The sequence below is a fragment of the Paroedura picta genome, chromosome 2 (genome assembly GCF_049243985.1).
Source record: "Paroedura picta isolate Pp20150507F chromosome 2, Ppicta_v3.0, whole genome shotgun sequence".
NCBI lineage: Eukaryota > Metazoa > Chordata > Lepidosauria > Squamata > Gekkonidae > Paroedura > Paroedura picta.
Genome location: NC_135370.1, coordinates 108,858,739 through 108,885,616, shown reverse-complemented (window position 1 = coordinate 108,885,616; position 26,878 = coordinate 108,858,739). Strand labels below are relative to the sequence as shown.

General features: G+C 41.4%; 1 protein-coding gene across 5 annotated transcripts in view; it reads left to right on the top strand.

The window, feature by feature from the left end:
* NELL1 (neural EGFL like 1) overlaps positions 1-26,878 on the top strand; it is a 705,231-nt gene that overhangs the window by 623,986 nt on the left and 54,367 nt on the right. For 3 of the 5 annotated variants that reach the window (XM_077322024.1, XM_077322027.1, XM_077322023.1), the window contains one exon: positions 5,261-5,401. The exons of the other annotated variants lie outside the window; for them this stretch is intronic. In XM_077322024.1, coding sequence (XP_077178139.1) covers positions 5,261-5,401 — 141 coding nt within the window. The remainder of the gene's footprint in view (positions 1-5,260; positions 5,402-26,878) is intronic. 5 annotated transcript variants of the gene reach the window in all.

Genomic DNA, 26,878 nt, shown 5'->3' with positions numbered 1-26,878 from the left:
CCTTGTCTTCATTGTTGCCTGACAGTCTTGTAACTTAATTAATTCTTAATTACTTCTTTTTAAAAGGGGCCATAATGATGGAAGAAGCTGGCACAATTTGGTGGGGACCCAAATGTTGGATTTCCCCACCAAGAAACTGTGAGTTAATATTCACAGAAAATTTAGGGCCATTCCGCACCAGAATCTATGTAGCAAATTGGTTGCGGAATGAAAAAACGTCATTTTAAACAGTGGAATTCGTCGTTATGCATACCTGCCTTTGTAGTGGAATCCAGTTGCGTTTCTATCGTTTCCCTCAGGTTTCCGGTCTCGGCAAAAATTGCTAGCCAGGAAGCGATATTGCCGAGCTTTGTCCCGCCCCTGGCTGTCAAGCAGTCAATGGGCAGCTGTTATCATGCTCCCCAAAAGCCCCTTTCCCTTTAAGGAAGGTTTAAAAAAAAACACACGTTGCAACGAATCTGCGTTGATTCGTTGCAACGGAGAGACCCATCTAGCTAGCAGGTGGTGTTTGAGCTGCCATTTCATTGTTGCCACGCTCCCCCCAAGTGAAAAAAAAATACCCCCTCCCGCATGGGCGCGATTTTTGGCCGAAAATACAGTGAAAAATAAAGGGAAAATAAACCAGCAAACGGGGCTGTGTGTTGCTTTGTGCTTGGTGACTTAAAACAGCTCTGGGGAGGGACTGCAGCCAGGGAAGCCTCGCTGGGTAAACGAAAGCTCGCCGGTGTGTTGATCTCCGCTCACTCCGAGAAAAAAAAAATGGTGATCGCTTTGCCAGAAGTTCAGAGGAGAGAGCCAGGGGGAGGGACTTTGCAGAAACCGCAACAATGGTAATGCAGAGAACTTTCCCGCTAGTGTTGCAGATTGGTTGCAAGAGTGTAGCGCTGTTCGGAGGGTGAATCCATTTTTTGGGATTTCCCTGAAAGCGCTACAATGAAGCACTTTTTGCGGATCGGTTTCAGGAGTGTTGCAGATTGTCAACGACGTTGTGCATAACTGCAAAACAGTAGCGATTTCAATTTGCAACCATTGTGCAATTTTGAACGAGTGCAGAATGGCCCTTAAAATTGAGACATCGGAGGCGTTTGAAAACGCATGTTAAAGGGATATGACATTCAAATCTCCCAGATACATGGATTTCTGTGGGTAATGTTTCCATTCAGGTCTTTAACAACACTAAGCCGGAAGATAACCTTACTGCGGAAATGGTCTGACTGATCTTATATGGCCAGACTCATTTCAGATTCCAGAACAAAAAAAGTATACTTTTCCCCTCACTCTCACTTCCTAATACCAAATATTCTTGGAGACCATTTTAATGCTGCATATAAGATTTTCCTTTATCAGTCCCAGTACAAAGTCCCAGTATGTGTAAGCTACTCCTTTGGTGAATGAATGAGTAATACTCCTAGGCCTGAGCAAATGATGATAGGGAGTGTGGGTGATGTGGGTGATGATCCTGGATTACGTAGAGAAATATTGCTTGGCTATATATTCATGTATATTTTGTCTGAGACCAGAAAGCAGGGGGATTTCCAATTCACTTCTAGTACTGCCAGGTAGAAGCAATTGAAAACTAACTTGAAGCATGCAATAATGTTCCCAGGGTAAACATTGTGGAGAACAGGCATTTTTCTAACTGTTGATTAACAGTTAAGCAACCATTTTAGACCATTCTCCAGTCCTAAGAATGTTAAGGAAAGCAAGAAACAATGTATGTCTGACTGTTCAGCAAGACAATTACTCTACTAGTTAAGTATTGGCCACAAGAGTGCTAATTTGCCAGCTATGTTTCTTGTGCTTGAGTTTATTGAGTGGCAGAAGCACAAATAGCTATCTAAGCAAAATTATTGGAACATTATTGAAGGATAGTGATCTAGCAATTGAAAGCCCTCTAGGGATTTTTTAAAACGAAGAATAAATTCTCAAGCATTATGCCTAATCTTCCTTCATGCATAGTGAAGGGACATTCATAATATGATTATAGAATTGTCTCCTTAACAATTTTCAATACAAGCATTCATTCTATTGGGCCTACTAGCTGGATTTTACATTTCAGAATCAAGGTTAATTTGCTTCTAAAAATCATATTTAACTTGCAGGGTTTCAAGTCCATATAATGATCTTTGTTATTTATTATAGTTGTTTGAGATTCTGTATTTTAGTATTTGCATTTATGTTTAAAATCCTGAAAGGTTTGATTAACTATGGGTTTGGTGAAGAAGCAGCTGAGCAACACAACACTGAGTATCAAAACAGCAAAGAAGGTGATTATCAAATGACTGCACAGACTTTGCAGACAGGATGTGAATTTGATATCTGGCAATTCTTTAAATAAATAGATTCGCAGTTTGTATAGCCAGTTCATCTTCACTTTAGTACTTCTTCCACAATAAGAATAGGATCGCCATGCTTCCCTCTTGCACCTAAAACAGCAGATAACAATTATGCAAAGGCTAAAGTGTTGTTGTTGTTGTTAAGTGCAAAGTCGTGTCCGACCCATCGCGACCCCATGGACAATGATCCTCCAGGCCTTCCTGCACCCACTGCTTCAGTGACTCCATCCAGCCACCTCATTCTCTGTTGTCCCCTTTTTCTTTTGTCCTCAATCGCTCCCAGCAGAGTCCTTCCTTCTCATGAGGTGGCCAAAGTATTTGAGTTTCATCTTCAGGATCTGGCTAAAGTGTACTATCGCATATATTTACATGTTCCATATCCCATTCTATCAAATGCATGCCACAATAGGTTTTGTCTTATTTTACAACTGTCAAATATAGAACTGTGGACTCCTCAATGTGAACTCAGAAGAAGAAAGGAAGTCACGAGGCACATAGTAGTCTTCTCTATGTTTATAGATGAAAAGATTATAACATAAAGTCTAAATGGTCAAACATATGATCAAACATAAAGAGTCAACCAAAACGGGATCCTAGGTTAAGTGACCCGCTTTCTATTCTATCTTCGTCAGTGGTTGCTCTTCCAATATACTGTCACAGTAGTAGTCGTAGTATCACATTGGCAAAATGCTCATAATCGTCAATCGACAACTGTGACAGTATATTGGAAGAGCAACCACTGACGAAGATAAAACAGAAAGTGGGTCACTTAACCTAGGAGCCCGTTTTGGTTGACTCTTGATGTTTGATCATATGTTTGACCATTTAGACTTTATGTTATAACCTTTTCACCTATAAACATAGAGAAGACTGCTATGTGCCTCGTGATTTCCTTTTTTCTTCTTATTTTACAACTGTGACATTTTGGCCTCAAATTTCATTTGAATTTTATGTAATCTTGCAGATAATTTGTATGCATGGATTGCACATTTATTTCAGTGAAAGGATTACTCAGATAGTTCATTTTAGTGGAAGATCTAGTCCTTAGATAATCTATAGTACGAGGGATAGGTGTTCATTGACAAAACAGGAATGGAAGTGCAGAACCAAAAGAGCCCTTCACTGAAATGAATGGAAAAGTTGTGGCAAGCAGAACAGTTTCTTGTGCCTAAAAATTTTCAAGATCAGGGAATGTCATTTCAACTACATTTTCACCTTTTATTCTACGACATGCCAAAATAGGCCATGCAGACACTTTATTCTATCATGATGGATGTGGACTTTACTCAGCTGCTCGTTTTATTCCACTCCACCCAACAAAAATTGCATTTGTTTTGCTGACACCAATGGATATTACTTATAAAGACAAACATTCTGTTTTTATCATTCAAAAACTGCCCTTCCAGTTAAGAACCATTCTTCTTCTATAACTCACCATAGATGCAGGCGAAATTTTGGAGTGTTACTTAATTGGGTAATTCAGCTGCAGGCAAGCATTCCTTTTGCCATCTCTAGTTAAGCATAAGCCAAGACAGGCATTTTATGTGGGTCAGATGAACTGTCATAACACTAATTTCGGGGGGAGGGGGGATGTAACTTTTCTCATATAAATAATCATTGGTTACAAACAAAAGAGCACAGTTCAGCAAAAAATTGCTTTACCAGCTTCTGAGCAAAGAAAAATAAAACAAGCAACATTCAGTCTAAATTTTACCATCTAGGATGGCGTTTTAAGCATATAAATATGTTCCCAGGTTTCTTTCAGATCATGTTTACTTCTTTGTCAGTTGTTATATCCATTCCTGTCTTCTCCCCATATTCCCTCAAATTTAAAAATATGTTTAATCCCTGACAGAGGGCAGAGCTCTTTCTTCTGAAAAACCTCTCTGACCCCTTCCTGGACTAAACATTACTGTTCCAGTTACATTAATGTTACATTCCATTAAGTGCAGCTCCATCTCTCCCAGGGAAACTTCTTTTATTTCATTGGCTATCTCAAATCAAAATGTGAATTATCATCCTGCTAGCCTGGCAGACTGAAAAACTAGGTAAAGGAGCCTGATCTGCAACCTTTTGTCTACCTGAAGTTGATTTTCACCTAATCTTTGAGTACTCATAAAGTGCATACTCAGCAATGGCTTCGCAAAATTGGACTTTCTTCACCCAGATCCTTGGGATAACCTGACATTTCAGCATATAGAATGCATAAAGTTGGAAAGATGTTTGAAAGCTCAGGACATTGATATATGCCTGCGTGTGACTCGGGCTTCTTAAGACTGTTGAGGATGGCATCCCAGATTGTATATTATGACTTCATACACAGTAAAGGACGTTTGAAGAGCCTAATGCTGGGAGCAATTGAGGGCAAAAGAAGAAGGGGACAACAGAGAATGAGGTGGCTGGATGGAGTCACTGAAGCAGTCGGTGCAAGCTTAAATGGACTCCGGGGAATGGTAGAGGACAGGAAGGCCTGGAGGATCATTGTCCATGGGGTTGCGATGGGTCGCACATGACTTCGCAACTAACAACAACAAAAGTATATTCAGAGGATACAAATGTGCAAGCGGTTTATTTTGACCCATGCAAATTGAAATGGCCAACATGTGGTCAGTGCAGCTCATTTGTGGGACCTTCATGCTCTTAGTAAAGTCCAGATAGAATCCTATCCTTCATGGTAAAGAACAGACAATTGTATATTCCTCATAACTGTAAAGAACTCTGAAGGGGGGGGGGATACTGTGTGGTGCTTCAGTGCCAGACAAGTTTCTCATCCATTCATTAAAATATGCTATTGCTGTATGTCTTTTTTTTTCCTAGAAGGCTTTTGTGTTGTTTGCATGTTTTTTTTCCCCTTTTAAGTACATAAAATATTGTTGCCAAAGGAAATTAATATCCTGGCTGGCTTGTGTTTTTCTCTGAGGCAGATATTGATGAGTGTGCAGAGGGGATCATTGAATGTCACAACCATTCACGCTGTGTTAACCTCCCAGGGTGGTACCACTGTGAGTGCAGAAGCGGTTTCCATGACAATGGAACCTATTCACTTTCCGGGGAGTCCTGTATTGGTAAGCAAAGATCAGCTGAGAAGTTATGTTATTGTTCTGCATGGTGTTGTATACTCACTACTAGAGAGCCTTTTGTGACCAATGACTATATTTAATGCTAAAATTAGAATGCAACGAACCATTTATTTAAACTCAGCATTGTTCTGTGTAATATAATTTAGATATTATTACAAGAGACATGACCCATCAAATCTCTTAATGGTAATATAGAAAATGGACATTTAGAGGTCACAATGGTGATTTGCTTTCCTTTGCTGTTTTCAGTGGATCACTTGGGACAATATGGATCTTGTATATGCTTTTTGATGCCTGATGATCCTTAACTTTAGTTGTGTTGTCCAGCTTTTTGACTTACAGATGTTAGCAGAATTGTTAGGAAATGTGTTTAATCATAAGTCAGAAATGTCCCCCCCATTGTCAGAATTGACTACCTTTTACTTGATTTTTAAATATGAGCATACCTCAATATTATTTTTTTCTAAGCAATAAAAACCTCAACATTATTTATTCTTCTCTAGCAAGAGAAAGGCAGCATTCTGTTCTTTGTTCTTTGAGAAACTGTTGAGAGAGGCTGGGATTTGCATACTGCAAATGAAGCTGGGCTTCATGAATTTTTGATTTCCTGCCTTTCACTGCTATCTGCTGTTCCCCAGAAATTGTTCCCTGGGGTCACTGGATCCCCTGGAACATCATGGAGGTTGAAGTGGGAGAGGAGAATCAACAATTGCTTAGCCCCTCTTCTGCAAATAAAAGTGCCTCCACTGAGCAGAAAGGGCATTCAGGAATTCAGAATATAGTGACTGAGAAAGAAGCCCAATGCTAACTAGGGACAGATAAGTACATTGGCCAGTTGTAGCTATGCTGCTATTGAATAGTGGGTTCAATAAGACACATATTTGCTTGTATATGCCAAAACATCAGGTCTTTATTGATCACAAACCACTGATGTGAATTTAACAGCCCACCACCTGAATTTATATATAGTTCAGAGGTACCCACCAAAGCCTGTGATTGGCCAACTATAACGACCAATAGCAGGCTGAACCCTGTGTGCCAGCCAATAGCAATTTCTCATCCATAATCCTAGCTCTAAAATCCCTGGTCTCTGCTAACCCACAGGTTTTGGGGCTTTGGAAGTGGAACCTTTGGAGGGCAGGGTTTGCAGAGGGGAGGGATCTCAACAGGGTATGTTGCCATAGAGTCCACCCTTCAAAGCAGCCATTTTAATCAGGGGAATTGATCTCTGTCACTTTAATGTCAGTTGTAATAGTGGGAGATCGTCAGGCCTCAACTTTCAACTGTCAACCCTTGTTCATGCACATTCTGTCTTCCTCAGCCATCTCTCTCTACACTATGGAAGGATAAATTATGGAAACTACAACTAGTTTGGCTAGGGACTATGGCAGCTGCAGGCAGCAATGCAACGTTTGCACTGGTCTTTTTGGGAGAAGCTGAAGCTGTTAGCAGACAACAGAGGTACAGCTGTGAATCCATGCTAGGCTTGACCACCCAATGATCAGGGGTAGCTTGGATTGACACCTGGGTCACTGGCATGCAGCTAAAGTCACCAGCACAGAAAACTTCTGTGGCTGAACAAGGTTAATCTCTGCTGGGATGGCTGTTGCTGTTTGCCAGGAGCTGTGATAGAAGCGCTTGAAACAGCCTTTCCAGACTTGCTGAAATTTTGTCTTCAATGTGCATACCTGGAAAGGTATGTGTATTGTGTATGTGGCATGTGTATGTATGTGGCATCCTGTATACATGTCCATGTATGTTACGTGTTCAGTGGGGAGGGAGTTCTTGAATGGCTATGAGGTAGGTTCCATCTGTATACTATCATGTGCACTAAAATAGTTGGGTTCTAAGAGTTTGTTATGTGTAAGTGATTGAATCCATGTGTAAGTATGTGTGTGAGAGAACGACACTGCAGTATGTGGCTTGGCTCACTTTTTAAAGCTGGCTGTTTTGCATAAATTCTGAGTTATGTGGCATGGAGCGATCACATTCTCAGTGTTTTAGCTTCTGTTTATACAATAAGTAAATGTTTTCTAGAATGTCTTAAAGATATTGAAATCTTTGACCATATAATATACATATGTAGCTTGGGTCATTTTTTATTGGGAACACATCTGCTGTGCTTCCTGTAACGGAAATGACAATGGACATGATGTCTGTTGTCCCACCTAAGGGAGCACATCAGTAGAAGGCAGCTGTGCCACTGCTGCCTCCACCGCCTGAGTCTCCACACTGAGCCCCGCTGTGCTGCTGATGCCGCCTGTCTCCCACAGCCACTTCCGCCCCCAGGAGTGCAGGAACGGTCTTGAAAGCCTGGCCCGAAGTAGTAGCAGTAGCAGTGCAGTGAGCAGTACTCAAAGCTGGGCCCCTCCAGCTACCCCTGCCCGTAAGGGATGAGAATACTTGTTGCTAGATATATCTTGATTAATCTGCAGATTATTTATTTACTTACTTACTTACTTACTTACTTACTGTTTGTATACCTCCCGTCCCCACAAAGAGGCTTGGAACAGTTCACAGCATAAATACAAACATCAATAAAACCAGTAAATGGTAAAACCATAATAAAACCCTGATCAATAGTAATACTTACCCCATATCCCTTATGCATCTCTGTACTGTTCTTGCCTGCTTTCTGACTGCAGCCCTGTGGTATATTGAACCACAAGGACTTATCAAGAAGGTGAATAAAAACACCCTGACACTGAATATCAGCCTATTTTTCCTTGGTACTCTGCCAATGATCAACAGTTATGTTCCCTTTATGCTCTTCACTCTGTGGGTACTAATCTGTTGGAGGTTGCTGGCCCTAAGGAAGGAGGCCCTAAGAAAGCATGCCTGGCCTCAACCAGGGCCAGGGCTTTCTTGGTCCTGGACCCAACCTGGTGTAATGAGTTCCCAGGAAAGCTCAGGGACCTGACAGAGCTATCACAATTCTGCAGAGCCTGTAAAACAGAGCTCATCCACCAGGTCCTGTGTTGAGACCAGAGCTAAGATCAATGTGGCTCCTCCTCAGGCTGGGCATTTACATCTTTGCACCCACCCTAGGTTAGTCTGCTCAGGAGGTTAGAGGGTATTTTGGCTGCCAAACCTGGAGCGTTTGTTAGGGGTTTTATTGGGGGCTTTATTCATTTATGAAGTTTTTATTATTATAAGCTGCCATGAGTCTCTGGAGAGTGGCAGGATATAAATCCAAAAATAAATAAATAAACAAGCAAGCAAGAAGGAAAGGGTCATGATGATCTGTCCTTGGAGGAGATGGTGGCTCTGTTGGCATTGAGCAAGTGGCTTGCTTCATGCAATGTCCATGTAGGGAACTGACACCGGCATGTTATAAAAGGTGAAACCAGGCAATATCCAATGATAAGTAGTGGTCGAGCAAGAACTAGTTAATTTCTAAAAGGAAAAGAGCCATGGCAAGCTTTCCCAGAAAGACCTGGTATGCCTTATCCTAGGTATGGTTATATTGCAGAGAAGATGAATAGTCTATGGATTCCCTATTCCAGAATTGAACTTCAGCACTGAAAACTTGTACTGTGTTTAAGGCTCACTCCTTTTTTGTTTTAAATTGTGTTATTTATGTTTCCTCCAAGCACCTAACCAGTCAGTTTTAGACCTAAATATTATTCCTCCCAGTCATCCCAGGCTACTTATTAAATTAATTTTTATATATTCTTCTCTTCCACTATTCATATCTCCCAATCTAAGAAAAAATCCCCTTGAGTTTACCCCAAATTTAATGTCGGTATCACTTTATGCCATCATGGCAAAATATATCACCCTGCATAAAGAGGATTGAGTCTTCTTGTTTAAAACTGTTAGGTTTGAGCATATATACTGATTTGATATATTTGTTTATGTTCCTGTAATAAAACAGGTAGAATGTTTACACTACATAATTTGTTTAAAATATTTTTAACCCACCATCCCATCTCATGGGGATATGCATGGCAGCTATAAGGTAGGTTTATATAAAAATGATCTGTTACATTTTATCAGGTGGTTTAAATATATTTCTATCAGATATTAGATGAATTCAGATGAATTAGATTAATTCAACTTTATTTAATTAAACTAGCTAAAAAGCCCATTTTATTGCATAATACAATGGCCATTAGGGCAGGCCAGGGAGCGGGGGGGGGGGGGAGGAGAAAAGCAGGCAAGCAAGGAGGGTGTGTCCCCTGCAGCCTAGTCGCCTTCCCAAAGTAAAAAAAAATTAAAACCCCAAATGCAGTCAAAATAAATAGAAAAGAGCATTGAGAGCAGCCTGGCAAAACAGCCCCAAGTACACGCAAGGGCTCCTCCTTCCTTATCATTGGGGAAGCCCCATGGCAAGCCATGGCAGCACTGGGAGATCGCTCGCTCTGGCTGTAGTCCAAAAGGAGGTCAGGTTGTAAAAAGGGCTTGCATTTTGCATCTTTCTCTGCTCTCCCCCCCTTTCCAAATCAGCATGAGGGTCCAAGGGCGATCGCAGGGGGGGGGGACCGAGAGAAGTCTACCTTGACTGCTAGAGAGGTGCAGGTGCACTGAGTTTGCTTTTGACTGCAGGCTTGAATCAAGTTCATCCAACGTCATGCACAGGAGGTGACACCCCGCCTCCTGCATTGGGGAATAACTGACACAGTGTTGCCCATGGGGTGCTGCAACTCACCGCGAGAGGCAGAAGCAGGAGCCATCAGTCCCTCAAAAAAAACATAACGGGGGGGGGGGTTCGGGATGTTTAACATTTTGCGAAACTCACAGTCTTTTCAAGCAAGGCTATCTGACATAGCCAAGAAATGCCCGACAGGTGCAAAAATTGTAGTGGGCCTTCCATTCCTGATTTACTTAACTGTATCAGTCAGGGAAAGATCAGTCATACATGTAATAAGTTGCTTTAATCTAGATTCAAGAACAACTTATTCCAATCACTTTCAAAAGCTGGCACCCATGCTATTTATCCCGTGAAAGGTCTCTTCTCTATCAAGATCACACAGAGAGCATTTCTGTAGTATTTCTCCATGAAAGCTAGTAAAGGAGTAAAAAATCACTTTTCTACCTCAGCATTCACTGTGTGACACAGAACCCTCTGGCCTTAAACTAGCAGAGCTGCAGTAAGCTGTATTTTACACCTTGTACTTAAGGGGGGGAGGGATAGAGGAAATAAATTCAACAGAGGTGATCCTGTTGAAAGCCGGTTCATGTATCAAAAGACTAGTTCTCTAAAAACATTAATGGAAATACTAGTTTTCAAAATAGTGTGCCCTCACTTTGACCTGCACTGTGATATAGAAGGTCACAAGGTTAGGTGCTGTTGTCACCAGGTGTAAACTGTAAATGCACTATGAAATTAATGGGGTTATTTTAATTAAATAGCATTGCTGAGCCATCTGCTGCCATCGTCCAGTGCCAGAGAGATTAAACTAGGTTTTTACTCTCTATTTATACTGGTCTCTAGCAGGTTTTAATTTTTAGAAACAGTGTAATACTGTTTTTAGAAGCAGTGTAATACTGAAGCAGATTGTAATGTTTTAAAAGTACTTCCCTTAATTTCCTTTTCAATGTGATGAAAGGGGCAACTCACTGATTGCTCATAACAGCTCTGCTGACTTCAAAAATAACCATGGAAAAAGTAAAATATGAATACTGCAGAAATATTTTTGCTAATTGTATAAATATGTAAAATTCTAACAATGATCTGATGATGCAGATTTCCTTAATATGAAATGGAATACTTTTGCTCAGGTGCCTTGATGAGTGTGTAGAAGCTACAGTATGTTCCAGAGTTATTCATGGGAAAGTACAAGATGAACCAAAATTACAGTCTTTAGCTGAGCTACTATGATTTAAAGCTGATTAGAATAGCTTGATTTGCTTGCCAGTCTGCATGGCAGTGGGAAAGTTTCTGAAGTAAGGTCCGGGAGACCTGGCCAGAGTCTGCACTTACTTTGCTTATTCCATTGTCAATCCTGTTGAATTCAGATCGATTTGAATTCTGGTCTTCCTCTCCCCCCCCCCCCGCCCTCTCCATTGAAACAGAAAAGTGTTCTGCATGTGGTTAGGGTAGTTCAGAAGGGGAGGGCAAGCCTCTTTCTTCCTTTTCTTGAAGGGGGGGGAGAGGAGCCAAGCAGGGAGCCTCTTTCTTTTCTTGGAGGGGGGGGGAAGATCGAAGAAGGCAGAGGAGGGAGAAAAAGTTGAGAGAAATTAGGGGCTTCTCCTTTAAGGGAAGCTTGTCACATGAGCAGTTTTGGCCAATCAGGGGTTCTATACCATGGAGCCCAGATTCAAAACAGCCTGCTTTCTCAATTTGATTCTTTAAATATTGAGCATTAATAGCACTCTAAGATCTCGTACAATAAAGGTAGGGTCACTCCAGATCAATCCTTCTTGTTTCTGAAGGAAAATTTAAATCTCCCAAAATCAAAACGGAAATCACATTCTGTGTAGACAGCAGGGACTGATTCGACCTGGGATTGGAATAAAAGCTCCGTGCAGTTTACACCCTTGGTTCAGGTTGCCATTCTTCCATGAAATTTTCTGGATGACCTTTCATTCTCTTTCATTCACTGCTGTGAATCCAGGGGCATTCCTAGCAAAAACAGAGCATCCACATATAAGCTTTCCCCTCACTTTCCTTATCTCAACCCTCTGTGGGCATCATTATCCCACTGCCACTGGAGGCCTTTTTTTAAAAAGGCTTAACATGAAACCAGGATACAAAGAGAATAGTGCCATGTGAATGCTCCTGAAAATAGCACCATCAAAGATATTATGTAATTCCTATTACTTATGTAAGCTAAAATATATTTCACATTAGATGGGATGTATGTGGACTTCAAATAACGGGTTATAATAATTTGGGTTGCCACTTTCTGTCTTGTAATAAATAGACTGCACATTATAATTATGTACTTGAGAGACTTAAAATCCACCTGTCTACAATCTTAAGGTTTTCATCAAGTTAGCAGCCAGTATATTCCTATGGTTCTTGCAGTGTATCAGGCCTGTCTTGTCTACGCTGTGGAGCTCCTTTATGGGTATCTGCAGTTTCTGCTTAAGGGGAATCAGCTCAGGCCTCTTTTCTTTGTGCTCAATTGCAGGTTCCAAAATGTGGTTCAAATTCCAGCTTGCTTTTGGAAGCAGGCTATAGTTCCATTTCATTGGAGGCTTAGGCTGCTGGAGTTAAATTTAGATTCTTTTTGTTAGATCATGATTCTTTGCCAGTTTTGCTACAGTAGTCACAACAGGATTCATATATGTCATCTTGGAGCATCTTATTAGATACAAAGCACTTTGGGTACTTTACCATCTGCTTCTTTGGACATCCCTGGTGTTAGGCAGAAAAACTTTTAATTGTTAAGGAAGCATGATCAGGATAGAATTAACCAGGACACTAAACGAGTTTGATCTGCACTTTATTGGAGCTCTTAAACCTCTTTATTCCTTGCCCAGCAGCAATATTTAAACTTTCTTACAGTCTGAATATACAGTCAGTTTTTCTTCTTAGCCCAGTGGGCCATTTACTGGAGTCCCTCTAACCCACAGATCCTGTCCATATGGAAGAACAGACATTTAATCACTAACTCATTTCTGTTTTAGTTGTGGTTTATATTTGACTCAAAAGGCTTGTTTTCTTGTTTTCTTGTCTGCTCATTCCACCAGATAGGTGCCAGGATGGGAAATGTCTTGGCCTTGGTTGAAACCAGACATATCTCCTTGGGGCCAGGGATCACCAGTTGGTTAGTACTGGTGAAGCATAATGCTCTTTGGGAGGTGTAGATAAGAAAGGCAGTCTTTCAGATATGTAGGATCCAGACTGCAAATGGTCTTTTGGGTAAGAACCAACAACTTAAACTTGATATAGAACTTAACTGGAAAACATTGCAGCTGTTGGAGCACTGGTCGGATGTCTGCTTTCCAGGTTGTTCTTGTGAGTACCCTGGCTGCCACATTCTGGACCAGTTGCAGTTTCATAGAATCATAGAATCATAGAGTTGGAAGGGGCCATACAGGCCATCTAGTCCAACCCCCTGCTCAACGCAGGATTAGCCCTAAGCTTCCTAAAGCATGCTTCCGGAGCAAGCATAACGGTGGGCCCATATAGAGTGAGTTACAGAAGTCCAGCAAAGAGGTGACCATCACATGGATGACCAGGCATTCCAGGGACAAGTAGGGTGCTAGTAGTTTGGCTTGGCAAAAATGGAAGAATGCCAGCCATGCTACTCATGAGATCTTCTCCTCCATGGATTGTGTGAAATGTGTAGATATGTAGATTTTCATTGTATTTAATTCCAAATCCCTTTCCAGGTTTAAGATCTGAAGAAACTGACAGCCAAAAGCCAGCCATACACAACACTGACTGTCCAGTGCCACTTAATCCCAACAGCAGTTTTGTAGAAAAGGTGACAGACTTCCAGTTTCCATCTGAGTGTGGCACATGTGTGGCACATGTGGGACTCCAAGCACATAGGCAATTTCTATTGAGAAACTGAAGTATTGCTAGGATGTCACTGAGTGTGATCCTCTTGACCAAATCAATGGTGGTTGGTATTTATTTCAATAACACTTCTAAAATATGCAGTCTTATATAGATTATTTATTTAAAATATTTTTATATTGCCTTTCTCCCCAATCAGGATTGGCAAGGCAGTGAACATTTAAAAAACATTTAAGCAATTTACAGTTAAACTATAAACTTCAAGTAGAAACACATAAACAATACTAGGAGGAGGGCCAATAACTCTTATTGGGGCATGCCAGATGAAACAAAAGATATCTTCAACTGCTGGCAAAAGACAGTGAGAGAAGGAGACTAATGGAATTCTATGAGGAGGACATTCCAAAGTTTTGGTGCCATGACAGAGAAGTCTTGTTTATATCTGCAGAGAGACAAACCCACAGAAGACCACAGAATACTCCTGGATTAAGCAGTTGTTTTGAGTATTAAAGATTCGTATGAATACGTCTCCTGCAAATTTAGTGATTTTTGTGGGATAGTATTTGTTATGTGATCTCTAGTCACAACTCAGGATGAAAAGTTAGAACATATTCCAACTTTCTACATAGATTGTATGAGCAGGTTGAAAATGGGGCTTGGTCTTAGTGCTTCGTTGGGCAGTCTAAGTAGTGCATACCACCAGCAAGGATACAACGCAGATATGTAATGTGGATAAATTTAACTACTGCCTTCTGGTATTTCACCTGATGCATAACCATTTGAATGATTAATGAGAACATCTGTAGCACGGTGTGTAACCTTTACATTTATTTTGCCTACGGGCACTCAGAAATAGTAATGAACTGGAACGCAATGCCTGATGTGTATGGACTGCATGGTACAGTAGAGCCCTCTGCAGAATACAATGATGCTAGTGGAACATAATTGCTTATTCAATTTTTTTTAAATAACTTTTTTGTGATAAATTGCCTGGATGCATAGAATGAAGGGTCTCCAATATGCAGGTGACATCTTTTTTAACTTTGTCAGCTAACTCAGATGAAATATTCAGTGCTTTGACTAATTTTTTAAAAGGTAGTAATAGACAAGATGAGGAACAATAAACTGTAACTTAATTTAGAAAATACTGTGGCAGTGTAGATCAATAATACCCTTAAGCAAGGATTTAGCTACCACTCTGACAAAGATGGGATTGAATTGCTGTTAGAGGGTATATGGAGGCATATTAGTCCCTTATTGGTATTCAGGATTTTTTTAGGATACTGGTAAATGGGATCCATTTTCCAGAATATTCCAGAAATATTTGGGACAACATTTTAAGTATCTTGGGACTGTTACAAAATGTCTCAATCAATGTCTTCTTACCAAGTCTTCTTGGTACCGGTTCAACAGGTTGTTTTAGCTTTAATTTTCTGGACTGGTTCTGTTTGTCTCGGAATATTGTTCTTTGTTTAAGCTGGATTCTCTGGTTTGCATTCAGCTTGTCACATTGACCTGTGATTCTTCCGGGATTCTCTTGTGTGATGTTGGTCCTGTTGTGCTTGTTGTTTCTGTTTGCATTTGGAGGCTTTTGGCCATTGGTTGCTTTTGCATATCTGCCTATTTGCTTCTTTGCATGGGAGAAAGCATGGATGCCCCCCCCCCCCCGAAAGAATGGAATCAAGTATGAATGCAACGAGCATTTTTTCAGTGGGCAAAGGGAGGTATACATCCCTTTGTGGTCTTGGTGTACAATACTGTTAGAATGGAATCACCCATAGGATCCCTCACGTTTGAGAACACTGATACTAAATCATTTGGAGAGAATCTGACTCTTGAGTTTAGTTTTCATGTGTGGAAGAAGGAGAAACTTTCAGTTATCAAGTGAAAGTCAGTTCTACACAAATTTAATTTTAAAACGCTTTTTATTCTCTCGTGAAATACTCTCCAAAACATTGTGTCTGTTTAATTGGACCTTGGAATGTAGTTTTGTATTTTCTTATTTATTATATGAACATATTATGTAATCTCTTCATGGTCTGTTTCTTTGTGGAGGATCAAAACTATGCAGGAAAACAAACCTAAGGCACTTTCAGCATACTGGGTCACACATAAAAGTAAACTATTACTCAAGTGCAGAAAGAAAGACAAGCAGAGCATAATGCTTTTAAAGATGTTGTTTGAAAAGCATTTACTGATATTCCAAAACATCAGTCAGTTCTGGAACGATACTTCAAAGTTAGCTGATGACTTGAACAGTGTACTTTAACAGTGAAAACTGAAATTAAGAGACTCAATTTTAATGGTGTAATTATGCCCTACAATATGGGAAATCAACCTCAAATGAATTAAAGGCCATCCTGCTGAGGACTTGGATTCAGCCAGATGTTTTTAATGAAAATCGTGATATTTGCAAAGTAGTTGGGCAGACAGGATTTTTAAAGAACATAGTTCATATTCATTCTTTAAAGTCCTGATTGGCTTAGAGCCAAGGTCCTTGAAGGGCTGCCTCCATCTGTATAGTCCATCCTGCCAGTTAGGATCCTCTTCTGAGAGTCTGTTCTCTGTGCCACTGCCTTCAGAAGTAAGGTGGGGCTTTTTCAGTGGGTCACACCTTCCCTTTGGGGTGCTGATTTGGAGTGCTGTCCCCTGTGACACTTGCTTGGTGCCCACCTGTTTTCACATGTAGGCTTTTTACTAACTGAAGGAGTCTCAAATCGGCTTACTGTTGCCTGCTCTTCCTCTCCTTTCCTTTTTATGCAGGCTTTTAACTAGGAGGTTAACTTTTAGAAGAAGAAGAAGGGTTGGTTTTTGTATCCTGCTTATCACTACCCGAAGTAGTCTCAAAGAGGCTTACAATCACCTTCCCTTCCTCTCCCTGCAACAAACACCCTGTGAGGTAGGTGGGGCTGAGAGAGCTCTGGGAGAAACTGCTCTGTGTGAACAGCTCTAACAGGACTGTGACTTTTCCAGGGCCACCCAGATGGCTGCATGTGGAAGCATGGGGAATCAAGCCTGGCTTGATTAAGAAGCTGCCACTCTTAATCACACCAAGCTGGCTCCATTTTATTATCTTCTTCTGGCCAAAGATCATTTTTAGACTGTTCAGGGTGTAGTTTCAATTCTGATGTTATAGGGTTGCCAACTTCCACCTGGAGATCACCTGCTATTACAGTTGATCTCCAGGCAATTAAGATCAGTTCTCCTGGGAGGTCAAAAGCTGCTTTAGAGGGTCAACTCTATGGCATTATGTTCTACTAAATCCCTCCCCTTGTCAAGCCCCATCCCCAGATTCCACTCCCAAAATTTCCAGGTATTCCCCAACCAAGAGCTGGCAACCCTATGTTTGATCCTGGTTTGTTGTAGTAGCAGTGGTCTGCTTGAGAATGTTTTTGTTTTAATGGCTTTGTTAATTAGTCATGAGCCACCTCAAGCAGACGTCTGGAGAGGCAGCATATACATTTTGTAATACAAACACCTGACTAGTTAAAACCAGCCACATTCTAGTAGAGGGTCCATAGGTTAATATCAGTGCTTCTTTCCCAGTTTTGATCTCTGGCATCTCTAGCTGAAAGGATCAGTTGGTGGGCAATGTGAAAGACCTCTAGTTGAAACCTTGGTGAACCTTTGCCAGTCAGAGTAAGCAATACTGATGAGTGCTCGGCTCATGTGTTCATTAGGCAATTTTTAAAATGAGAATCGTTTCAATTCTCCTCCTTTCATATGCTACAGACCATCTATTGCATGTTAATAGCATAGGGAACCTTGAATACTTAGACTATTTCCACACAGAGGGCTAAAATACAAGTAGCCTCCTGTTTGCAGCCCTCCTCATGGGAGACCCCTCCCACATTTTCCCTCTGCTCCATCATGGCTTTTTGCTTCCTGAAGAGGCTGCAAGGGAAGGCAAAATGAACTTCTCACTCCTCTCTTTGGCTTGTCAATCACAGCACGCCACCAATCACAGCACAGCAGTTCTCTAGTGTAGCGATCCTCAACCTGTGGGTCGGGGACCACATGTGGTCCGTCGGCTAATTGGAGGTAGGAAGGACGCCTTCTCCCTCCCTCCCCCGACCCTCTACCTCATCAATGAACCAGCGGGCACACACGTGCAGGTGCAGAACCCCACGCCTGTGCCCGCTGGCATGCCAATGCCTGGAAGTCCCGGAAGTCCCAGCGCTTAGAAGCGCTTGCTTGCATGCTGACGCCTGTGCCTCCCTCCCCTGCCCCAGTCACCCCACCTCCCTGAGCTGAAGCACCGCCCTGGCTCCCCCCCCTCCACAGAAGTCAGAGTGCTTAGAAGCACTTGCTTGCATGCCGACGGCCACCCCGCCCCAGCCACCCCGCCTCCCTGAGCTGAAGCATCGCCCTGGCTTCCCCGCCCCCCAGGAGTCACAGGGCTTCGACTCTCCACTTTCTGATGTCTCTGCAGTCCTGGAGTGTGGCTGGAAGGGAGGCACCCCCCCCCTCTTGCCGCATGCCAGCCCGAGGAGGGAAGACTGTGGCTTAGGCCTCAGCTGAAGTTTATGTGAAAGGCACTTAGGAGGGAATGGGTGGCAGGGGGAAGAGGTTCCATGGTAATTAAAGGAACCCACACACACATATACACGCAGCGAGGCAGGGCGGGAGGGTTCCCTCATAAAATCTGCAAAGAGATTTGGCTCTTTGCAGAGTGGAACAGAATTTTCCTCTTCTCGTCTCCCTGCAATTCTCCTAGAAGGAGAATTATTTATCCTTGATATGGATGTGTTGACCAGAATGTCATCTCTGGGCACCAGCTCACCAGCATGGGGGTGGGAAGTCAGCAGGGCTTGGATCTGTTCCCTGCCTTCATTCACCATGATGCTTAGGGCTCTTTAAACACACTTTGCTACTATCTGGTAAATGAATTCACCCACTAGTGCCTCCTCTTGCAACAAAGCAGTTTAGGCCTTTGCTATGAACCCCCATTCTAGTGGACTGAAACTCCCCCCTCCCAAACCCTGAAATTATATTTTTAAGGCACTTCTATGTTGCTGTGCGTTAATGCCACAACACAGATGCATTTTTAATAAAAATGAACACTGCCGCATTGCTATGGAGAAACACCAGAACAATACAACATTCCCTCCTTTTGGGATTCATGTTCTTTTTTTTTGGACTATTTCTGTATGTGTGGATTTCTGAGATGCTGAACATCACCCCTGGAGCCTAAAAATACATTTTGTTTTAATGGTTGACTTAAAAACAAAATGCTCATATCCCTGTATGATTGGGAGAAGGATGCTTGATCACCTGCCCCCCCTTTCCCAGCTAATTTCCCACCTCCATAAAACAGAAATGGGGCTGTTTTTACTTGCCTGATCCCAAAGAGACCATGGACACTTTAAAGAAGATTTTATTTCACCTTTGACTATGTAGGTTTGAGGTTGAACTGCAACGTGGACAGTGCCATTAAAAAAATAATTACTTGGAGCAGGAAATGGAGAGGGGAGGGTGGGTGCAAGGGTAGGACAACGCTGCAGAGACTACTGTGTCTTTCCCCCTGTATACGGGCTTATCCCTTGTTGCTCACTGACTGCTCACCAATGGTACGTGCAATTTAGGGTGGTGAATCCAGTTTTGGTGATTCCCCTAATTGCGATTTAAAAATGGCCAAAACTCGACCCAGGTACTGGAAAGCCTCGGGATGCAGGTGACATCATGTGGAGGGGCTCCAAAAGCCACCGACATCGAAGGCTTTCCAGGGGCAGATTCCTCGTGTGGAAATTGTCTTAAAATGCACCAAATTCTTTTAAAATATGTTAAACTGGTATTTTTAAAAGTTTTTATTTATAGAAAATCCATTTTAAAGGGGGGATCATGCTGTCACTATATCATAGTCTCTGTTATGACCATGGATATTTTAAGTACAGCAGCATCAAGAAGTTTCCTGGGTAAAATTGAACATCACTTTCCCAATCCTTTTAAAACCATACTAGTTGTTTTAAATTGTACTGCTAGATCTCATTTTTAAAAGTAGAAAATAAATTGCTTGCAAAGTGACAAGTTGCCTGTGAAAAATTATTTGTCAAAGCAGTGTTTATAGTTTTAACTTGTACATACGTTTCTGGAAAGCTTGGCATACATTTGTCATATCTGATTATATTGTAATGGTTTAATATACGGCTGAAGTTCAGATTAGCACTCTAGTAAGGTTCTTTTTTCCCCCCATCAGTGTGACAGTTTATCATGTTTTCCGACCTGCATATTCATGAAAATACTGCAAAGATAGATACCCTTGCTAAATGCAGAGTAACTTGGGGAGTAAGCTTGGTGTCAAAAGATCAGTTTAAGTTGTCAGGGAAACAAGGTAAATGAACTTGCAGTAGTATCCAAACTTGTCTTCACGGTTGTTCTGTCTTCGGTTGCTATCATTATGGGGATCGCTTGAAATCATAGAGGTAAATTACTCACAAAGGTAATTAAGCAAAAGGAGAGGAAGCGGTACACTCTGAGCGATGGTTCCCTTGTTCCCGTGCTTCAGGAATGATATATCAATGAACAAGCCTTACAACATGACACATTCTAAACAAAACTTGTGAGCAAAGTTGGGGAGCGAAAGAATCGGTTGTTGTTGTGGGGAAGGGTATGACTCCTAATGACGTTTGTAAAATGTTGGCATATTCTAGCAGGATCAGTCACTGTCCCTGAAGGGTGCAATTATGCACACAGGGTAAAAACATAATATTTAGACTCCCCACACCTCCCCCATGAATTCCTTTGCTCTTATTCACTGCTTGCAGACCTGTTCCTTTGTTTCCATTTTTGTGTTGGGGGGGGGGTTGCTCACAAAACTCTATAAGTGCTATCAATACATCATCTTGACCAATCTACTGGAATATACATAAATCAATGAAATGTACATTGGTGGCTCTGAATAATAGTAAAAGCAGCAGGAACAAAGGGTATTTTTAGGCCAAAGTCTAATTCAATAAGTACTATAAATAATGTTCAGGATTTCTATAAACCAGTTTAACAAAATGTTTGGCATTTTAGAATTAGCATATAGCATTCACAGAAGAAGTGGGAGAGCCATGTTTATCCTAGTGTTACCTTGGGATTTAATTTAGTTAATGAGTTTGTCATGGCAGCAGTCACCTGCTAGTTTAGTGATGAATGAAGACATTCACAAAGGGCCTTTGCTTCTTCCAAAGTCATGCTGTTGGCTGTAAAAGAATGTTTGTTTCAGTTTTGTTTCAAAATTAGCTTTTTTTTTAAATAAGAGAATCTTTTGCTAAAGACTTATGCAGATTACATGAGAAACATATTTCATTATTTTTTCATCAAAGTTTTGGACAGCTAGTCCTGGACACATTCTTTAATCAAGCTATAAGTCATTGGAAATTATCCATGTGATACAGAACACACTTTGTTTGTTCAGGTGATTCCACTAGAGCTTTGCTCATGCATAAATTCATTTAAGATTCATGCCAAGAAAATCATGTAGTTTACCCAAGGTATTTCATATCAATTTTTCTAATTGCCAGTGCAATTAGCATCATGTCTGTTTCTCACTCCTCTTGTACTATGATAAAAACTTGAAGAACTCTTCAAACAATTATTTAAATGATCTTGTCCTTACTCTACAGCCAATCTGGTACATCAAATGATATCCTAATCATTTCACTGCCCTTTTCTGGTGCATAGATTATGACAGTAATCCTTATAACAGATTGTAAGAAAAGCCATTATATTATGATGCCCATATTATATAAAGTGGATTGAGATTGAGGGGGCTTACCTGAGACCACCCCATGTATTTGTAGCTGAGATGAGGTTTAAAACAGAACATGCCTCTTCCCTTAACCGTGATGCAGCACCAACTCCTGAAGAACTGAGTAATATGGCCATTGTTGTTGTTGTTATGTGCGAAGTCGTGTCCGACCCATCGCGACCCCATGGACAATGATCCTCCAGGCCTTCCTGTCCTCTACCATTCCCTGGAGTCCTTTTAAGTTTGCACCTACTGCTTCAGTGACTCCATCCATCCACCTCATTCTCTGTCGTCCCCTTCTTCTTTTGCCCTCGATCACTCCCAGCATTAGGCTCTTCTCCAGGGAGTCCTTCCTTCTCATGAGGTGGCCAAAGTATTTGAGTTTCATCTTCAGGATCTGGCCTTCTAAAGAGCAGTCAGGGCTGATCTCCTCTAGGACTGACCGGTTTGTTCGCCTTGCAGTCCAAGGGACTCGCAAGAGTCTTCTCCAGCACCAGAGTTCAAAAGCCTCAATTCTTTGACGCTCGGCCTTCCTTATGGTCCAACTTTCGCAGCCATACATTGCAACTGGGAATACCATAGCCTTGACTAAACGCACTTTTGTTAGTAGGGTGATGTCTCTGCTTTTTAGGATGCTGTCTAGATTTGCCATAGCTTTCCTCCCTAGGAGCAAGCGTCTTTTAATTTCTTTGCTGCAGTCCCCATCTGCAGTGATCTTTGAGCCGAGGAAAATAAAATCTGTCACTATCTCCATTTCTTCCCCATCTATTTGCCAGGAATTGAGAGGGCCGGATGCCATGATCTTTGTTTTCTTGATGTTGAGTTTCAAGCCAACTTTTGCACTCTCCTCCTTCACCCGCATCAACAGGCTCTTTAGTTCCTCTTCACTTTCTGCCATTAGAGTGGTATCATCTGCATATCTGAGGTTGTTGATATTTCTCCCTGCAATCTTGATCCCAATTTGTGACTCCTCTAATCCCGCCTTTCTCATGATGTGCTCCGCATACAAGTTAAATAGGCAAGGCGACAGTATACAGCCTTGCCGAACTCCTTTCTCAATTTTGAACCAATCCGTGATTCCATGTTCAGTTCTCACTGTTGCTTCTTGACCTGCATATAAATTTCTCAAGAGACAAATAAGATGCTCTGGTATTCCCATCTCTTTAAGAACTTGCCACAATTTGTTGTGCTCCACACAATCAAAGGCTTTAGCATAGTCAATGAAGCAGAAGTAGATGTTCTTCTGGAACTCCCTAGCTTTTTCCATGATCCAGCGTATGTTGGCAATTTGATCTCTAGTTCCTCTACCTCTTCGAAATCCTGCCTGTACTTCTGGAAGTTCTCGGTCCACATATTGCTGAAGCCTAGCTTGTAGGATTTTGAGCATAACTTTGCTAGCATGAGAAATGAGTGCAATGGTGCGGTAGTTTGAACATTCTTTGGCATTGCCCTTCTTTGGGATTGGAATGTAAACTGACCTTTTCCAATCCTGTGGCCATTGCTGAGTTTTCCAAATTTGCTGGCATATTGAGTTTAGCACTTTTACTGCATCGTCCTTTAAGATTTTGAATAGTTCAACTGGAATGCTGTCACCACCACTAGCTTTATTGTTGCTCAGACTTCCTAAGGCCCATTTGACTTCACATTCCAGGATGTCTGGCTCCAGGTCAGTAACTACCCCACTGTGGTCATCAGGGATGTTAAGCTCGCTCTTGTATAGTTCTTCTGTATAATTTTGCCACCTTTGCTTAATCTCTTCTGCTTCTGTGAGGTCCCTACCATTTTGGTCCCTTATCATACCCATCTTTGCATGAAACGTTCTCTTCATATCTCCAATTTTCTTGAAAAGATCTCTGGTCCTCCCCATTCTATTGTTTTCTTCTATTTGTTTGCACTGTTCATTTAAGAAGGCATTCTTATCTCTTCTAGCTTTTCTCTGGAATTCTGCATTCAATTGGGTGTATCTTTCTCTTTCTCCCTTGCCTTTCACTTCCCTTCTCTTCTTAGCTATTTGTAAAGCTTCCTCAGACAGCCATTTTGATTTCTTGCATTTCTTTTTCTTTGGGATGGTTTTAGTTGCTACCTCTTGTACAATGTCGCGAACCTCCGTCCATAGTTCTTCAGGCACTCTGTCTATCAGATCTAATTCCTTAAATCTATTTGTCACCTCTACTGTATATTCGTCGGGGAATATGGCCATGGTTGCAGTGATATAAGGTATATTCCTCAAGACACTTTAATAATAAATGTCCTGTTGACACAGCACTTGGGCTTTGATAAAAGTTGATATTGTACCGCAAAGCAAGCATGATGAGCCTCTTTATCAAATAATGTATTTCCAGTTTTGGATACCATGTAACAATCAAATGGAGCTTCAAATGTCTTCCCTGGAAATATGTTGGTACACTATCCTGAACAAATTCAACAAAGTAGCTAGATGGAATAATTCTGAAAACTCTTTTCTCCATGGACATACATCATTTTTCTCCAGAATACAGAGGTATTAAAGGCTTCTAGAGAATGACCCATAGTTCAGTTGCAGAGAACAGGATCCCCAGCATCTCTAGTTTAAAAGGATCAGATATGGAAAATGCCCTTGAGCCCTTAGAAAGATGTTGCCATACAGAGAGACAATATTGGGGAAAGATGGGCTGAGCATGAGGCAGTTTCATATCTTCAAACTTTAAAGAATGGCAGGAGATATAATATTGGGAAAGACTGGTCTTCAAGTATACCTGACACAATTCATTTTATTCTCTTGAATTTCAGCATGGATGCCATTTATGTTTGACTTATTAAATAACAAAAGTGATTGAACAATAAAGAAACTATTATTTGCCTTATAGATAATACTGACCTAACATATTAATAAGAATTTATATTGTTTGGCTCTTGCTTTATTGATTCTTGGCCATTTACTTTGCTGAATGGCTGATGTGGACGTCACCTATCAGTGAAATGTGCTATGTATGTTTTCTCAACAGATAATACTTGAAACTTTGTAAGTAGGCTGCCTTTTCTGCTTTGGATACATGTATAATATATTAAGTTGGCTTTTAAAGAGCAAACAGGTCTGTTGTACTGAGAATATGAATAATGTTGGTTTCCATAATTGCTAACATCTGGCTTCTCATAAATCTGTTAAATTGCATGGAAACAAAATTAGAGTCTGTGTCACAAGTAAAGCAATTATACGGAATTTTGTTGGCAATATGACCCTATCCTCATCTTGTAGTTTTCAGCTATGAAATCTCCTTTTCTAATCTATGCTTTAATCCTGATGCATATGGCACAGAGTGACACCTTCTTAGCTGGGAGATAATGTTTGCATCTTATTAATGTGAAAGCACTTATATAAGTGTATGACTATATTTCTACAAGTATTTAGCATAAAATACATGAAGGACTATTAAGAAGATAAGCAAAGAGATGTAAAATGCACCATTTACTATCAAAATATCCTCACCCTCAAGTTTTATATATATTCAAGTGGGTAGCCGTGTTGGTCTGAACCAGCGCAACAAAACAAAATCAGAGTCCAGTGGTACATTTAAGTCTTAAGACCAACAAAGATTTTAGTCAAGGCATGAGCTTTCGAGTGCAAGCACTCTTCCTCAGACTATGAACTACCATCATGACTGTGGAAATATAAAGTTAATTGTGTTAAATTAGTAAATTGTATCACTACAAACAAATACAGCCATATGGTAGTTCTTTGCTAAAGCAGCCAATCAGTCCTTTAGGTATAATGTCCAGGCATTTGCATTTAGTAAGAAAGGAAATATAAGTCTGTACTTGTGCAAGTTGTGGCACAGTTTACTAAGTTAACAGAATTAACTTTATAGTTCCACTGTCATGATGGTAGTTCTTAGTTTGAGGAAGAGTGCTTGCACTCGAAAGCTCATGCCTTGAATAAATCTTTGTTGGTCTTAAAGGTGCCACTGAACTCTGATTTTGTTTTGTTGTGCTGCTTCAGACCAACAGAGCTACCCAATTGAATCTATCCTTATGGTAGGCACCGCATTTAGCCACTTGGAAAGGCACTCGATCAACTTTAAAAAGAAACTTGCACAGGTACAGACTGATATTTCCTTTCTTACTAAATGCAAACACCTGGACATTATACCTAAAGGACTGATTGGCTGTTTTAGTCATATGTCATTTTCCTTGTTATGATTTGCTAGCACCTGGTGCATAGGATTAAATGGATTAAAGCAGTGGTCCCCAACCTTTCTGAGGTTGGGGACCGGCAGGGCATCGGGGCGCGGCCTGTGGCCCGCGCGGGCCACGCCCACGCATCGGGCCGCGCCCGTGGGCTGTGCCCACGCATTGGGCCGCACCCGCGGGCCATGCCCGCGCATTGGGCCGCGCCCACATGGGCGCGGCCGGCCCTGATTCCCTCTCCCTGCCCTCCCGCAGTAAGAAGCTTCCTGGGCCGCAAGCTTGCGGCCTGGGAAGTTTTTTACTGCGGGGGGGCGGGGAGAGGGAGCTGCGGCCCGGCACCATGGCCTTCGCGGCCCGGCACCGGGCTGCGGCCCGCAGGTTGGGGACCACTGGATTAAAGCACTGGTTTACCTTTTCATTGATATCTTCCACATGGGTTATCTGATTCAGATTCAGAGTACCTTTATTGGCATAATATTGCAAAGCATAAAATGAAAATTTCAAACAGTTTCAGATGTAAAATCTATCGTAAAAGGTTTTCATTTAAAATTGTCAGTTATCTGTCATGAGGTTAATGTTTTTGGGAAGCAGTCTTTTCCCCCACAAGTTGAGGGCTTTCCCTGCTTTTCTACAGTCTTTCCCAAACCTACTTTTCTCCAAAGTTTTGGGATCGACTGCAGTAAAATCTATGTGGCTGCTATCCACATGGGAAAATGCAGATAGCCTGGCCCACATGGTAAACATTTCCCCTGATCCTGTGGTCTAACATGTCCTCTGAATTCTTCATTTTCATTACAAAAAGGTAAGTCTGTAGCCTTAAGGAGATGTAAGGAAAAAGTTATATCTACTCAAATGAAGGAGATACAGACTATTGTTTGGTTTGTATTTTTTTAATGACAACTAAGAATTCAGATAACGTGCTACACCCACAGTTACAATGGTGTATCATAATTATATTTTAGTGTCATTTTAAAAAAATTAAGTTGCCAGAGTCTTGTTTGCCCAGAGGAGTGGGGTTGGCCACTTTTGGAGAACTGGGGGAGTGAGATTGCAAAGAAAGCCGCTGTGTGGAAGACACAGTGCATTTTATCTGCAACCACATTAGCAATGGCAAAACCACAGAATCCTGTCCCAATGTGGAAGACAC